The 15,623-nt window shown below is 41.0% G+C and overlaps 2 protein-coding genes across 2 annotated transcripts; one reads left to right on the forward strand and one right to left on the reverse strand.

The window, feature by feature from the left end:
- Positions 1 to 318: 318 nt before the first annotated feature.
- Positions 319 to 5,229, reverse strand: LOC307262700 (perforin-1-like). Its single transcript, XM_080043656.1, has 5 exons — positions 5,196 to 5,229; positions 3,335 to 3,905; positions 2,344 to 2,482; positions 1,678 to 1,889; positions 319 to 1,332 (listed from the first exon to the last, which is right to left on the reverse strand). The coding sequence occupies exons 2-5, from the start codon at positions 3,880 to 3,882 to the stop codon at positions 474 to 476; spliced, it is 1,758 nt and encodes a 585-aa protein (XP_079899782.1). The 5' UTR covers positions 3,883 to 3,905; positions 5,196 to 5,229; the 3' UTR covers positions 319 to 473.
- A 4,276-nt stretch (positions 5,230 to 9,505) lies between these two features.
- paqr4a (progestin and adipoQ receptor family member IVa) lies at positions 9,506 to 15,620 on the forward strand (the record flags this gene model as incomplete). The annotated part of the gene is made up of 3 exons (XM_080044794.1): positions 9,506 to 9,686; positions 12,620 to 12,838; positions 15,187 to 15,620. Exons 1-3 carry the CDS (start codon positions 9,521 to 9,523, stop codon positions 15,618 to 15,620), a joined length of 819 nt encoding a protein of 272 aa, XP_079900920.1. The 5' UTR covers positions 9,506 to 9,520.
- Positions 15,621 to 15,623: the final 3 nt, after the last annotated feature.

Below are 15,623 nucleotides of genomic sequence, written 5' to 3' on the forward strand. Positions count from 1 at the left end.
GCACACATAGTTCTCTTGAATTACATCAACAAAAGCCTCATCCGTACACAGGAAGCTATACCACTTCCTGTCTCATGTCGCCAGGCAACACAAACGTGACACAAAATGGAACACTAGCTAACACCCAAATCAGAACTAAAAGTTAGAAAATGAAAAATCAAATACTACGAACAGTTTAGATATTATGCTTTTATTCATGATAAACAAACGTAAAACAAAAGATATATATATTTAAGAATAACATTTGATAAAAAAACACAAAACACTATTAAAGAAATGTTTATATAGTTATTAAATTGCTACAAAGTGATTGCACTATACATGAACTCTGCAAAGATGTTCTTTTTAAATCTGCCATTACAAACGGGGGATACATAAGTTGGTTTATATTAAAAGCTGCATTGAATAAAACTTTAGGATGTTATTGCTATGTACTGGAAGGCCTCACTTGAGTATTGCATCAAATCAATCTTTTAAGTGTTCACAAGACTCATGTTCCTGTGTGAGCTTGTGTCATCCAGGAACACGCCCATCTTTAACAGGACGTCCCTTGGGATGGGGTGGGCGTGACGGGACACAAACAGCCTCTTCAGACTCTGGTTCATCGGTGAAGGTTTATACTCCGTACATTTATCTCCGCTCAGACTTGGGGCACATGTCACCTCCCACTTGTAGAATAACTTCCCGTGCTGTAAGTTACACAGATCCTCCCCTACCCCTGCACTCAGCACTTTCTCACATTCTCCTAACAGGTCATCGTCCCAGTTATTATCCTGATCCCAAACCTCAAATCGAACCCTGCTTCCTTTTGACAGATCCTGGTTGTCCATGACTACGCTCATGCCCCAGTGTGGGTTGTTGTTGTTGTTAATAACGGTGGTTCGCTGCACTTGGATCCCGTTCAATTTCACTTTCACGTAGCCGTCCGTAGCCGTGGTTTGGTCCCCCCAAAGACCAGAGGCGCGTTGTACAGTTACAATGACCTGGGCCATGCCTTTACGAGTGGGACAGCAGTCCTGGTTTACCGCAGGCTTGTTGTGGCATTGACACACACATGGATCTTTGGAGTCGCTCTTGATTCCGGCCTGACATTTCTCACTACAGTTCTTCATGAGGCCTTTCTCCAGGATATAGTGGCTTATGGCGGATCGTAGGTTCTTTCTATTGGGAGTGTTAGCGGGCAGTAACTCGTGGAGTGAGTCCAGGGAATATGACACTATGTCTGGGTACGTTGGCAGCGTGGTCAGCCACTCCTTGTAGGCGGAAGGGTTTTTGTCAGCAGAGAACAGAAGGTCTGGTTCGGTTGTATGGCCACCCTTGATTTCCGTGAACCTGTGCAGAGGAAAGAGTTGCTTTAAAGGTGTAACAAGTAAGATTTTTATCTATAATTAAATTTTAAAGGTGGAGTCTGCGATTCTGGAGAACGCTTGTTGTCGAAATCACTTTCTCAGTGAATATTTCCTCATGATCTCACCCTACCTGTCCGTACTTGTGTGAGCTGAAAAACAATCTGGTAATACACAGCCTAGGCTCTGTAAACTGGTGTTTAAACAAAGGGTATGTAGCCAAAAACATGCTTGTTTACAGAGCCTAGCCTTCCTAGAGCCGAAAATAGTATTTCTGGGGGGATTCAGTCAATCAAAATAATAGAAAACGTGTCTAAATATGATAAAATACCTGTCGTTGAAGAGGTCTGAGAAGGAGGACTTTTGGTCCATCTGGTCGAGGTCCTTCTTGCAGTGTTTTGCTTGGGTTTTGATATTAGCTTTGAAGCTAGCGGACGCCTCCGCAGACAGACACATGTCCACCTCCTCCACGCTGAGGCCCTGGAGACTGGCCTGGCACTGCCTGATGCTGGTCACTGACTCTACACTGCCTCCCATCTTCACCTATGAAGTATTTTATATTTTTACACATCCTGTATATTTCCATAATCATACAATGTGTTATTTTTTATTGTACAGGTGCTTCTTAAAAAATGTGAATATCATGGGAAAGTCCATTCAATAACTTAACTTTTTATGTATTCTAGGTTCATTAAACAAAGTGAAACATGTCAGGCCTTTCTTTTGTTTTAATTCTGATGATGACAGCCTACAGCCAATATCTCAAAAATATTACAATATTACATAAAACCAATCAAAAAAAGTATTTATAATATAGAAATGTCAACTTTCGGAAAAGTATGTTTATAGATGTATTTCACCTTATATGTAATGAATCTAGAATATATGAAAGTTTTACTTTTTTGAAAAAAATTACAGGAAAAAAAAATTACTTTTCATTGATATTCTAATTTTTTGAGATGCACCTGTAATTGCTTTAGATTTTTTTGTCGCCCACCTTTGTGATGTAATGGGTTCCAAAGTTATCAATCAGTTTGTAGAATCGTTGCTTGTATTCCGGGCTGTAGGTCTTGGGGAGCTGTTTCACTGCTTTGCGAAATTCTTTGTGCAACTTGGGCGTGCCGGATACTCGGTAGCTGTGAGTGAGACAGTAAAAAGAGGTGTTTAAAGGCCTACTTCACCGGTTTGAATATGAAGGTGTATTGAATTCTGAGATCCTATGTAGTATAAATGTGCAAAAAAAATTGAAATTGGTTCATCCTAGCCTGAGAAAAGGCAGAAAGAGTGTTTTTTTAAACCCTATATTAATCTTACTGTGACATCACAGTAAGATAAATATAGGGTTAAAAAAAAAACTTACTTTGTAAATATTACTGTGATTTCTCCTACTGTGACATCACAGTAATATTTACAAAGTAATTTTTTTTTAACCCTATATTTATCTTACTGTGATGTCACAGTAAGATTAATATAGGGTTAAAAAAAAACTCTTTCTGCCTTTTCTCAGGCTAGGATGAACCAATTTAAAAAAAATTTGCACATTTATACTATAGGATCTCAGAATTCAATACACCTTCATATTCAAACCGGTGAAGTAGGCCTTTAAGTGTATAACAGTATTGCCCTAATATTAAAGGTGCAGTGTGTAGAACTCATCAGCTTCACAATTATTCGAAAGATTACGGGGTTGCCAAGGGAGTGTTGCATTCTAGAACTATCTCCACAAGATGCCACTTAATATTCAGATATTCACACTGCACCTTTAACGGTGTAATATAATAAGATATAAAAGGAAATAAAAGAAAGAACTACTTTTATTTTAAGGCGATTACACATTATTTAAAATACACTTAGTATTATCATATTCCATACCTACCTAGTCTGTTCTGAAAAATGCCAATAAATTCTACACACTGCAACTTTAATAATGAGGGCAGATTTTTTTTTTAAGGAGAAAAGTTGCACTACCAACCTCCTCAACTTCTTACCTGTAGAACTCACACGAAATGCTCTGACTCGTAAAGCTGAACTTGTCATTTTTTGTTTTCTCCATGGAGTACTTCTTCAGTTTAGAATCGGTCCCTGCTAGCATGACCGAGGCACTTCTCTGACCCACGTTGACGTCTAGATTAAGGTCCCAGTTGTTATCGACAGAAGAGGTGCTGGAGCTAAGCAGAGACTCACTGGATCTATGGAGTTTACTGGTAACTGCCGTGCTACAGGCCTGCTTAGGTCTCCAATCCACCACCGACAGAGGCAGCTTTTGCTTCTTGTTCTCCATAAAGGGGTTGCTACACAGGGTACAGGTCTTATCTTTGCGTTTCCACTGGTTCATATCAAGCACGAAGGCCCCCTTGCGTTCCATTTTGATGATGTCGAAACCCTCCCCGGCCAAATTGGTTCCAGGAGCAAATTCTGCGTCCACGCACTCACTGGGTTTACCGTCTATGCATGACTGACGGGTAGGGAGGGAGAGGAGGGAGACGGCATAGACGCAGATATGCAACAGATACATGTTGCTGTTCAGTTGGATCATGGACGCAAAACTGATGGTTCAGTCTGAAAAAGAAATTCAAGATTCAAGAGAATTTCAGCAGTAGTCATTGGCAATGAAATTCATAGACCTCAGAAGCTCCTCTCAACAATGCAAATGTTGAGAAGTTGAACAAACATGAGCCAGTGAAAGAGTTCATTATCGCACCAGTACGAGATAACTGAAAAAAGTAGTTTTAGACATATTTTGGCCAATTATTTCATTCAAAAGAATCACTTCTTAAGTAAATTGTTATGGTGCATCCTCGTTCAAACTGGCCGTGATGAATCTTTGATCTAAAAAAACATATATCCTAGGTGTAACTGGTGTAAAAACGTCCTCTCTTCATTGCTATAACTTCTCTTCTTTGAAATCAAAAACTACTTTTTAGAAAAGCTCAAATGATGTATTAAAACATTGTAAATTAAGTAACTTGCTGCTGCTTTTGATAACGTTCATTTTCTTGGGCAGTCTGAATCACAGCGCATATATTCAAGTTAAAAGCCTTGTGGTCAGAGCCTATCTTCACAGGATAAGTTTCAGTTCAGAACGATCTCTCTTAATCTTGCTTTGATTGTCTCTCTTGTGGTGTAGTTCAAGGCCCCATTTTACTACCTAGTTTATTATGCTTTCACGTGGGTCTACTTATAGCAAGCAAGAATTCTTCAAATTCCTTCTATTGGCTTCTTCAAGATTGTTTAGTTTGCTTTTTAAACAGTGCATGAATTAGCACATTTTATTAACAGTATAAATCTCAAATCTCTTTAGCTGCTATAACAACCCAAGGTTTTTTTAGTTGTTTAAACCAACTACTCCTCTCCATTTTACATTCTCAGACAAAAAAACAAAGGTGATTGATTGATTGATTGATTGATTGATTGATTGATTGATTGATTGATTGATTGATTCTTTTAATGACCACACAAATCATTACTGATCAAATACTTTCCACTGTTGCCCACATAACCAGACTGGGGAACATTGTATCCTTTTAACTGTCTATTAAATCCTGCTTTAAAGCCAATCTTTTTACAGCTGTACATTTGAGTCTCCACAACTATCATGATAACACTATTGCATTGAAAAACTTCTGCTGTTCAATGTCTACAAAGAAATTGACTAGACTGAAAGTTTAAGACTGCTGCTCAACTAAACTATACTATAGAAGAGTATTAATAACTCCCTGATACAACAATGTCGGTTAACACTAGTTAATTGATAACTTCACACAATATTAAATAACTTAGAGATGGATTATGAACATTTTGAATAAAGTAACAGAATTATTCAGTATGAGTGCGTCAGCGTAGACTCACCTTGGTCTTGTGTGTTCAGTTCACACTGCGTTTGTGAAACCGACTGTCTGCTAGAATACCAGTGCGTTCGTTTTATTTAAATGTCAAAAAAGCAGGATGGGGGGGTGGTGTGTGTGTGTGAGCGTGTGTGTGTGTGTGCGTGTGTGTGTGTGTGTGTGTGTGTGTGTGTGTGTGTGTGTGTGTGTGCGAGGGGTGATGGTGGTCTCGAGTGCATGGAGAGAAAAAAAAGTGGTTTGAAACTCAAACAGATAGTGACAACATGAAAGTTTCCAGTCAGTAACGGACCACTGACCACAAACCAGCCATTTCTGTGAAGTGGTGGTGGGCTCTGGTGCAGCCTTATTAGTTAGCTGAGAAGAGGAGGGGATGGTAACACACTGATGAACAAGTCTTAAAATACAAAAATATGTCTTCACTAATGTCGTATTCAAAGTCATACCATCATGACCCTGGACAGTTTTGTTTTTCTTGCTGATAGTTAGTTTAGTCTATAAAGTTGTGAATGATTTGGCCGCTCCTCCATGAAATGAGTTCATATTCATACCATTTCATTATTGATATTGTGTTGTGATGCTGTAAAAGGTGTAATAGTGTTTTTATACTTCAGATTTCCCTTTCTTTAGAGATGTTATTTTCTGTTTCCTACTCCAGGACCACAGATGAAAATGAGATTATTAAAGTTAACTCTGGTTCTGCTAAGGAGCTGTGAGAACAGAGGCAGCACGTATGATGGGTGGGGGCTTGGTGGTTGTGGGTGATAGTGGTCTTTGAAAGAACAAGGGGAAATAATATGTGGGTATGGTGTGACGGTTAGGCCTGTCAGGCTGTGAAACTCAAAACGATCCATTTCTCAACACTATTGCAAACAAAGTGTGATAATAATGGAGGAGGTGAGGCATTGAGATGAAGTTTTCATGAGTTAACACTGAAATGGGAAAATAAATTAAAGCTATAGTGCGTAACTTTTTCATATAAATGAATGTCGGTAACATTCAAGCCAACGCCCAAGTAGTTGACACAAAGTTGATTATCAGCTCCACAAAACTCTCTCTGTATTTCGCAGTATGGCAGCGTTTACACCCTGACACTGGTGCAGGAACTCAGAAAAATCCCAAGAAGCGCCTGAAAAAAGGGCTGTGAGGGCGTGGTCGTATCAAACTGTGTCAGTAGCAACAGTTATTGTTTTTATAGAACGTTCGGGCAGAGAACTGCCGTGATTGGTTCAAAATACTTATTGTGTCATAAGAACCAGAGCATAGCCCGCCTCATCTAAACCGAATTTCCGTAAAATGTATCAAACTTAAATGACAGTATCTTTAATTTGGATTGATAAATATGCCTCATTCTTTTCAGATGCTTTAATATCAAGCAACTAACTCCCCAAATTACATTGTTAGAACGACTGTCTGGATTAGAGTGTAGGGGTGCTTTAAAAAAAAATTATTTCATGAATGAATTGATTCTGCATTTACCAGTTTAATAAAGCATCATTGAAAAATAAAACACATCAAAACACAGCCTAGCATAAGCCATTGTAAAAAATTATAATGCTATATGCTATGCTTCAATTCTCTCCTGCACGTCTTCCAATAGCCTACAATATCACGGCGTCTCGTTTGTCGCAGCCCCGCGGACATGGGGTTGTAGGCGGCCGCATGTCACAGGGTGCAAGCGGGGTGAGAGGTGGAGGTGGTGTGATTCATACCCATCCTCAAACACTCCTATCCCATTAGACGATTACTGCGCGTCATCTGATGCCTTCAAGGGCCCCTCGGAAATGTCCAACTCCAAGGGCATCTTTTACTTGCAGTAATAGCCTATAAATAGGTAGGCTACAAGTGTACAGCATAAAGACAGTAGGCCTATTTCTATATAGTTGTTGTTGAAGTCAAGCAACATATAGCTTGTATGACATTTGAGCACTGCACTCAATTTGTCAAGTGTCTAGACAAGTGACTCTATTAACTTTAAAGACCTGGCTGCAGATTTCGGTTTGCAGCAAGTTTTATTCCACAATAAAAAAAAATCCCAATTAGGCTACAAGGTTTTGCAATATAATTTAATTGTTCTGGGCCTTTGGAAACACTCCTGAAGGCATCATTTTATATCTGTAATTATAATAATAACAGAAGGAAAATACATATTTCAATGCGCTAATGGGGAGATTAGTTTTTAAGGCGTAACTTAGAAATAACAATTATGTTCGTTCCATTCATTGTGTGAGCTCAGCTGGTGAAAGCAATATAACCGGTTGTATTGAAGGCAGCTATACTGTATCAGTCAGTGTTGGTATTCACATTGGCAAGTGCAGCTGGGCAGCGTCAAAGCAGGCTCAGTTCACCAGAAGTTAAAACCAAGTCACCTTCAAAATAAAATTGCAACAAGGAAATTCTCGCTCTCTTTTTTTTAAAGAGACAGATGAAATTATCAAGTGGGCAAATAAGCGTGATGGTCTAAATAAAATAAATTAACAAGTAACATGAAAGATACCAGTGGGACCAAATGTCATCTGAAAATATTTGCACTATTATTGAAATTTAAAGGGATAGTTCAGTATTTTTTAAGTCTTTTATTAAGTAGGCTACTACTAATGCATAGTTAGTCTGTTACTTTATGGAGATGGTGATCACCGCAGTCATTTGTAACAATACAATGCTTTTTCTACAGCGATGTCTCCCCCCAAACTCCTTATAGTGACTGCACTGATCACCATTGCTATAGTATAAGGTAACACACTAACTATGCATAAGTACCTCATACCCCACCTCAAAAAAACTAAACCATCCCTTCATTTCAATTCAGTATTGACAATAATTCAATAAAACTATAGGCTATTGACAAAGCATTATATAATCGTACATTCAATTTAAAAAAGAAAAGCACTTATAATATATCAATGGAGAGTAAAAATGTCCAAGGCCTAATAATGTGTGTGTGTGTGTGTGTGTGTGTGTGTGTGTGTGTGTGTGTGTGTGTGTGTGTGTGTGTGTGTGTGTGTGTGTGTGTGTGTGTGTGTGAGTGAGTGTGATTGTGTGTATGTGTGTGTAGCCATGTGTGTGTGTGTTTGTGTGTGTAGCTTAGTAGGCCTACTGTATGGGCCTAGTATACAGTATTCGCTTTTTATGTCTCTTTACACTATATTTCTATATGTATGCATTTTTTAAAGTTGGATTATCTTGCGTGTTCTTCAGTTTCTTTGTTGGATGGATCGTCTGATGATCATACGTAATCATTTTAATGTCAACGGCTGCTCCTGTATTTGGCGTGCACATGGTTGTTTTATTTTGAAAACAGTGACCGGTAGTGGCCTAACTGATATTCCATGTAACTTGTTGTGAGTTGAATGAAGGCGATGCAGGGACTTGAGGCCGCCGGGTGAAGAAGACGCCGCATTTCAAAGAATACCGCAAGCCAGAAACAATGCTGGATAATGTTAGGCTCAAAGACACGTCGAAGAAGATAAAAACGGAGCATGCCGAGTGTGTTTGGAGTCAGTCGGCTTTGATATCGGCTCCCTCAGACCCGGTGACAGGACAACGGTAGCCGTCTTGCCCGGCTGGCTAGCCCGCAGTCCTTCCTTTAAAAAAAAAAAAAAAAATCCCTTCACTGGAATCACTGCACTCCTCCTTTTGATTAAATTTATTTTAAATGAAGAAATCTCGCCGGAATCAGACGGGACTTGCACGAGCATAACACGTTGCTGTTACTGTTTCATTCAAGTTGGAAAAGAATGACCTGCTAGTCCTCTATCTATCACAAATCTGACCGCTAGGATCAAGCTAGCATCATCTGGAGTTGGATGGACAAGCACCACCGCAGCAGCAGCATCCCCTATGCTTGGGACCAGGGACGCGTTCAAGTTCCGCAATGATAACTAACAAGGAAGTGGGATTTTTTTTTAACATGACAATAAGAAACACTGTCTCCATGGATTTCAGCTGCAGCTATACAGAGCTTTCATGTTAAGATTTTAACCCGCCGAAAAACCCCTCTGCAATGACCGCCCCGAGCTTGCAGCATCAGCATGTATGTGGCTGGCCGTGTCTGTCTCCAGCCCCTTGGATGACACCCGCACAGGTACCGGCGTTTCAGAGCGAGCAGAGGCGGCAAGGAGAGGACACCTTGGCGGGGTAGTGCTTGAAGGACCTCCCGTTGATTTCAACCAGCAGCACAATATAAGAATAACCCCAGCAAGGAACCCCCACATACCAACACCAATGGTTTCCCACAAGGTTTTAGTCGCAATAATCCTACTCAATGTATATATTGGTGTACAGTCGGTTTTTTACTTATTCGGCGGTGTGATTTTAACAGCGCTGTTTGCTATGGCATTTTTAAATGGACCCAGGCTGCTTGACTGGGCCAATTCACCGCCATATCTTCAGTTTAACAAATATGTTCTCACTGGATACCGGCCCATCTCTTCCGTGCAAGACTGTATCCGGAGCCTGTTCTACCTGCACAATGAACTTGGGAACATATACACTCACGGTAAGTACAAACCATAGACAGTATAAAGGTACCAACAAGCTTAGTCAGCAGAAGGTTAGATTTCTATAGGAAGGTGGAACTGACCGTGACTTTGAGTGTTAACCCCCCCACACCAGGGCACACACTGTACTGTATCGGCTACCTGAGAATGGATGCCAAGTCCGATACTGCACTAAAGCAAAAGGAGGCACACATGGCTTTTAAAGGTGCAGTGTGTAGAATCTATTGGCATTTACCCACAACAGACTTGGTAGAAATGAAATATGATATTCATGATTCAATGAGTGTATACTTGCTTAAATATTGTGAGGAGATATTCCCTGATTTTGATAAAAAGTGATTTTGACATCATCAAGCGTTCTCCAGAATCACTGACTCCACCTTTCATTTCTTGCGTTCTGGTGATTTTGTATGCACAAATTTATGCCTTTTCTGCACCAATTTATGGTGGAAATGATGACACAAATATAATTGAATATAATGCGGTCAGGCTCTCTCACATATTAATTCTCCTGTCATTTTAAAAACTTTCTGCACAAATATTCTTTTATGAATTAGTTTGATGCAAAAATGTTGTTTGTTTATCTGAACTTCACATAATGGAAGTTGCCGTGGTTCAAAATGTCCCGGTTATACAACAATATGCCGTTCTTAATCTTTTGATAGGTTGGCCCAAGTACAAAAAAAAAAGAAAAAAAAAGTAATTGCAGTTCTGTGTTAATCAGTACATTCAGAGGTGGATATGTCTACTTTAGTTTTCAAACTGGTATAATTAGACTGGCAGCATGTTTGTCCTTCCACTTCCTCTCACTACAATCCAATAATCCTATAGCCGTATGAGTGCAATCCATCATCAGTATGTGTGTGTGTGTGTGTGTGTGTGTGTGTGTGTGTGTGTGTGTGTGTGTGTGTGTGTGTGTGTATCCAGTGCCTCCTGACAATCTAACAAACTTCCTCTCATTGACGTCCCATGATAAATGGCAGTATTATTATTGAGTCAGGGAAGTAGCCAACATGGAAGTTCTTTATTACACTCTAGTGATGTCGGCTGATCACATGACCTCGAAATGCACCTTTAACATTATTGCCTAAATAAGTAAGTTATGTGTGTAATAACCCCCACTGGGTCAATGTCCAATTTGTTTGCATAAGGAGACAAGATGCAGTAAACTCTGCCATACTGAGGAATACAGAGAGAGTTTTGTGGCTTAATCACCTTTGTGTCAACTTGTTTGGCGATGACTTGAATGTAACCGAGATTCATTCATATGAAAAAGTTACGCACTATAGCTTTACTGTTAATTTACAGTTGATCAAAGTCCTGACTAAGTCTCTTGTCTATGTGTTGGAAAGTGACCAAGATAAACTTAATAAAACTAAATGAAACGTAATGCAGAGGAGGTCCTCGTCACTGTATTAAACCTTGTGTGTGTGTGTGTGTGTGTGTGTGTGTGTGTGTGTGTGTGTGTGTGTGTGTGTGTGTGTGTGGGGGGGGGGGGGTCAGTTTGGGACGCTCTGGGGGGAGGAGCAGAGATAACACGTGCTCTTTAAATAGATGTGTTACAGTAGCTGGCGTCGCCTCTGTCACCTGGCCGGGACATGAAGCCTTGACATTGGGAACGGCAGAGTGGGCACAAAATAAAAAAATAAAATACAAAGCGGTGCAGTGTGTTTGCAACAACAACTGAATGTGGATCAGATTTCAAGGTCCTGGTTTTGCTCACATTGCAGTGAACGCCTCTCTCTCTCTCTCTCTCTCTCTCTCTCTCTATCTCCTGCTCTTTCTCTCTCTCTCTCTCTCTCCCTCTCTTTCCCCCTCTCTCTCTTTCTCTCTATATCTCTTTCCCCCTCTCTCTCTCCCTCTCTCTCTCTTTCCTCTCTCTCTTTCTCTCTCTCTCTCTCTCTTGCCATATAGAGAGACTTTAATTGGAGTTATGAAGCACTTTGTCCCTTTGCCACATCAGAATGAGAGCTTAGCCCTGTGTTCCACCTCAAAGTTAAGTTTCTTTATTAGTCAAATTACACTGAAGGTTAAACAGGTTAATACACTGATGCACCTGTGTGCCAATTGAGAAGGTTTCCGCTCTGCTCCACATTATCCTCACTGCTGATGTCCCACACACTCAGAGCGTTAAAGGTGCAGTCAGTGATTCTGGAGAACGCTTGTCTTTTTTGTTAAAATCAGTGAATATCTCCTCACAATATGTCTGCTACCTGTCCGTACTGTGTGAATGCTGATAAAAAAAAATGATTGTGTTAATGCACAGCCTAGGCTCTGTAAACGGGCAATAACTCGGACATCACCTTTAATGTTGGAAGCCTCTCGTCTTGGTGATGTCGTCCTAAGTCCCGAGCGAGATAATCCATCAAAATAAATAAACAAACGTGGCGCCCGCATTTTTTTTTTTTTTTGCAAAGACTGTGTGTTATCTTGAGATGGTAGTGTGCACATGACCTCATCCTTTTGTTATGGGAACCTGAACTTTCAACATTAAAAAACCTTTTCTAAATATGTTGCTTCACAAGTTTAACTGTCAGATCTCGGTGATTAGATACAAGATAATGAAAAATGATTGCTCAAAAAGTAGAGTTAGATTTGTCTACATGTGACTACATGAAACTTAAATCCAGGGTTCGAATGCACCCCTAGGTCCTTCTCTGCCTGTCATCCCCCTCTCTACCCAGGGCCCTTCCATCTCTAACTGAGTCTCTACACTTCCAATACAAAGCATGGAAAATACCCCCAAAAAAATCTTTAATGAAAAATGCCACACCTCTACTCTAGTCTCCACCTTAACAACCTAGTGCCCTCTCTCTCTCTCTCTCTCTCTCTCTCTCTCTCTCTCTCTCTCTCTCTGTGTGTCTGAATTATACTATACAAATAAACTTGCCTTGCCTATACAAACTATAGTTAAATCTCTCTTCCCCCCTAGGCATCCCCCTGGTCTGCTTCGTGGTGCTGCTGCCTCTCAACATTCCCTGGTCCCAGATCAGTGTGACGTGGCTGGGCGTGGTCCACTTCCTGGCCTGCCTGTCCCCTCAGCTGGGCTCCGTGCTCTACCACCTCTTCATGAACCACGAGGGAGGGGAGCCCGTCTACCACACGCTGCTCAAGCTGGACGTCTGTGGCATCTGCATGATCAACACCCTGGGTAAGCCAGCAATGCACTAAAGCTGCAGTGTGTAGAATTTATGAGCATTCTTTTTTTTCAGAACCGACTTGGTAGAAATGGAAGATGATATTGACTGGTAGGTTTTATTGAGTGTATAAACGCTCGAATATAACAGTTGTTTTTTTCTTTTATTTCCTTAGAATGAGCCTTTTATATATCTACATAAGAGTCATTTTGCCCTGCCATGATGATTCTACGGCAGCACAGAATGGACAAACTTATGGCTAAACTAAGGCCACTGTAGCTTCTGTTATTATTCAAAAGGGAAGGGGGTTACCTAGGGAGCGTTGCATTCCAGATCCCACTAAATATTCAGATATTACACACTGCACCTTTAAGTTTAGTAGTGGGACGCACTGAACTCAGCAAAATTTTATCCACCATTCATCATTTTCCCATTTCTTGGTAAGCGCCGCAATTCTCTTATTGCCGGTGTGTCTGGATACTTTCTTTATTGATTGTCAATGATTTACTGTAGACGTGTTGTGCTTGGAGTTGTTCCAGCATTGATTTGTGTGAATTAATTTGATCACTGAGCCCATTGGCCGATGTATAAGGAATGGTCCCAGTGCAAAAACCATTACTGATCTGTCCACGCTGCCTGTATTAACCGGATATAACGGAAATTTACCTGCATTGTTTTGCATGAATGATATGCACCATTTAAAATGATAAATAGGCTGTCCTACACATTATTAATCTGATAATAATACAGTAATAATTAATGTAGTGTCATCAGACTTAGAGGTGGAGTCAGCGATTTCTGGAACACTTTTTGTCAAAATCAGTGAGTATCTCCTCACTATCCGCTACCTGTCCCTACTGTGTGTGTGTGTGTGTGTGTGTGTGTGTGTGTGTGTGTGTGTGTGTGTGTGTGTGTGTGTGTGTGGGAAAAGAGATTTTGACAACAAGTGTTCTCCAGGATTGCTGACTCCACCTTTAATATCTATATTTTATAATATCACAATACAATTTAAGGCAAGGCAAGATATAAGAAAAACAGAAAAGAAAACAAAAAAAAAAACATTCTAGTTTTCAGTGAAGTGCCCTCTCCCTGTGGACATTCACCAAAGTTTCCACATCTGCAAAGCTCTGCTGATTGAATATCCTTCACACAACAAGAGCTTAAGTGCTTAATTTAACCTCCAGTCAGGCAATGATTTAACACTGAAGAGCCTAAAGCTGCTGCTATCTGTCAAACGGGTTGACCTCTAGCGCTGTGGTTTACTGCAGGGGTTTTACTGCTGCTGAGTCCCTACTACACAAGCCTGACACATCACATTATCCTCTGCTTGGAATATACACTTGTTAAATCGCTCTATATATTCATACAGTGATCACTTATATAGTGTGCACGCTTCATAACACAGGTCTCTCAGTCAACCTGCATGTAATCGTAAAATAAACTTTTCAGGTATCCCACAACCTGATATCCAATCAGAAGAGAGAACGCTACAATCTGCTAACTCCAGTCACTGACAGGAAGTTAGCTAAAAGTACCATTTCGCTCACAGCACCTTTAACTCAACAGGTTTAAAAACTAATTTGTTCCTAGTACCTCTGTCAAACGTTTAAACAATGCTACTTGAGGCTGTAGAGATTGTGCAATAGTCTAATGGTGTTTTACTGTTGAGCGAGCAGAGCTATGTGTTACGTGGTGTAATATCTTTTTGCCACCACGGGATGTGAGCAATACTTTATGTGTCATTTATTGTTGGTAGAGTTGGTGCTGTATTGTTTGTTCATATGTTTTGTTTGTCAGGGGGTATTTCATTATGAGCTGCTTTTGAGTCCAAGATATATTTCCCTAAGGAGAGAATACAGTGTGTTATACAACATGTAGTTCAGAACAAGCAATCTGATTGGTCAACAGGACTATTTGGAATGTGCTAAAATCGGCAGGATAGCACACATTAACCCTCTCTAAAGAATATTACTATTTCCATGGCAACATTGTTGCAACTGCCAGAGCTGAAACTAACCTAAAACATTAATACATGTTGATTGTACATTTATTATTTTGTTGGTAATAGTTGTATAATTAAAACTCCTCGGTTCTGACCGCATCACTGTTGTGCTCAAATAACGTTAAAGCAAACCCTCCTGTGTAATACTGCTTAATCCTATCCTACCACTGTATCTCTATCAGTGTTTCCCCTAGGATTGAGACATAGCAGGGCCTTTAGGGGCGCAAGGATGTTTTGAGCATTTGCACTCCTCATCAACTTCCTCAGTCAGCCTTACAGTGGGGCAAAACTATGCTGAATGAATGTAGGTGAAACCTTGCTCCATCCTGACTCTCCTCTGTGCCCCCCCCCCCCCTCCAGGAGCGTTACCCATCGTGTACAGCACTCTGCTCTGCTACCCTTTCATCCGCACGGTGGTCCTGCTGGTCTACATCCTGCTGTCCACTCACGCCATCTACTCGGCTGTGACGGCCCGCAGCAGCGTGTGCCGCCTGCGCTCCTTCGCCTGGCAGGCCCTGTTCCGCTTCTCCTTCTTCCTGCTGCGCTGGGTGGGCATGGGGGGGGGCAGCCCCACCTCGCTGAGGCACTTCCTCATGATGGACGCGCTGGCCGTGCTGGGAGGCATCATCAACATCACGCGCATCCCCGAGCGCTTCAGGCCCGGGCTCTTTGACTACTGGTGCAACAGCCACCAGATCATGCACGTGCTGGTGGTGGGCTCCATCCTCTACCTGCACTGGGGCGTCCTGGATGATCTGGTGTGGATCAACAGCCACAACTGTTCCTCAGACTGACCC

The sequence above is a fragment of the Ammodytes marinus genome, assembly GCF_949987685.1.
Source record: "Ammodytes marinus genome assembly, chromosome: 16".
NCBI classification, from domain to species: Eukaryota; Metazoa; Chordata; class Actinopteri; order Uranoscopiformes; family Ammodytidae; genus Ammodytes; species Ammodytes marinus.

What these genes read in the sequence shown, in the direction of transcription:
- LOC307262700 (XM_080043656.1), bottom strand. Translation starts at nt 3,882, where the DNA reads ATGATCCAACTGAACAGCAACATGTATCTGTTGCATATCTGCGTCTAT. An exon ending in ATTTCGTGTGAGTTCTACAG is followed by an intron (nt 2,483 to 3,334) that starts GTAAGAAGTTGA and finishes TCTCACTCACAG; the next exon opens with CTACCGAGTATCCGGCACGC. An exon ending in TCAGACCTCTTCAACGACAG is followed by an intron (nt 1,333 to 1,677) that starts GTATTTTATCAT and finishes TCCTCTGCACAG; the next exon opens with GTTCACGGAAATCAAGGGTG.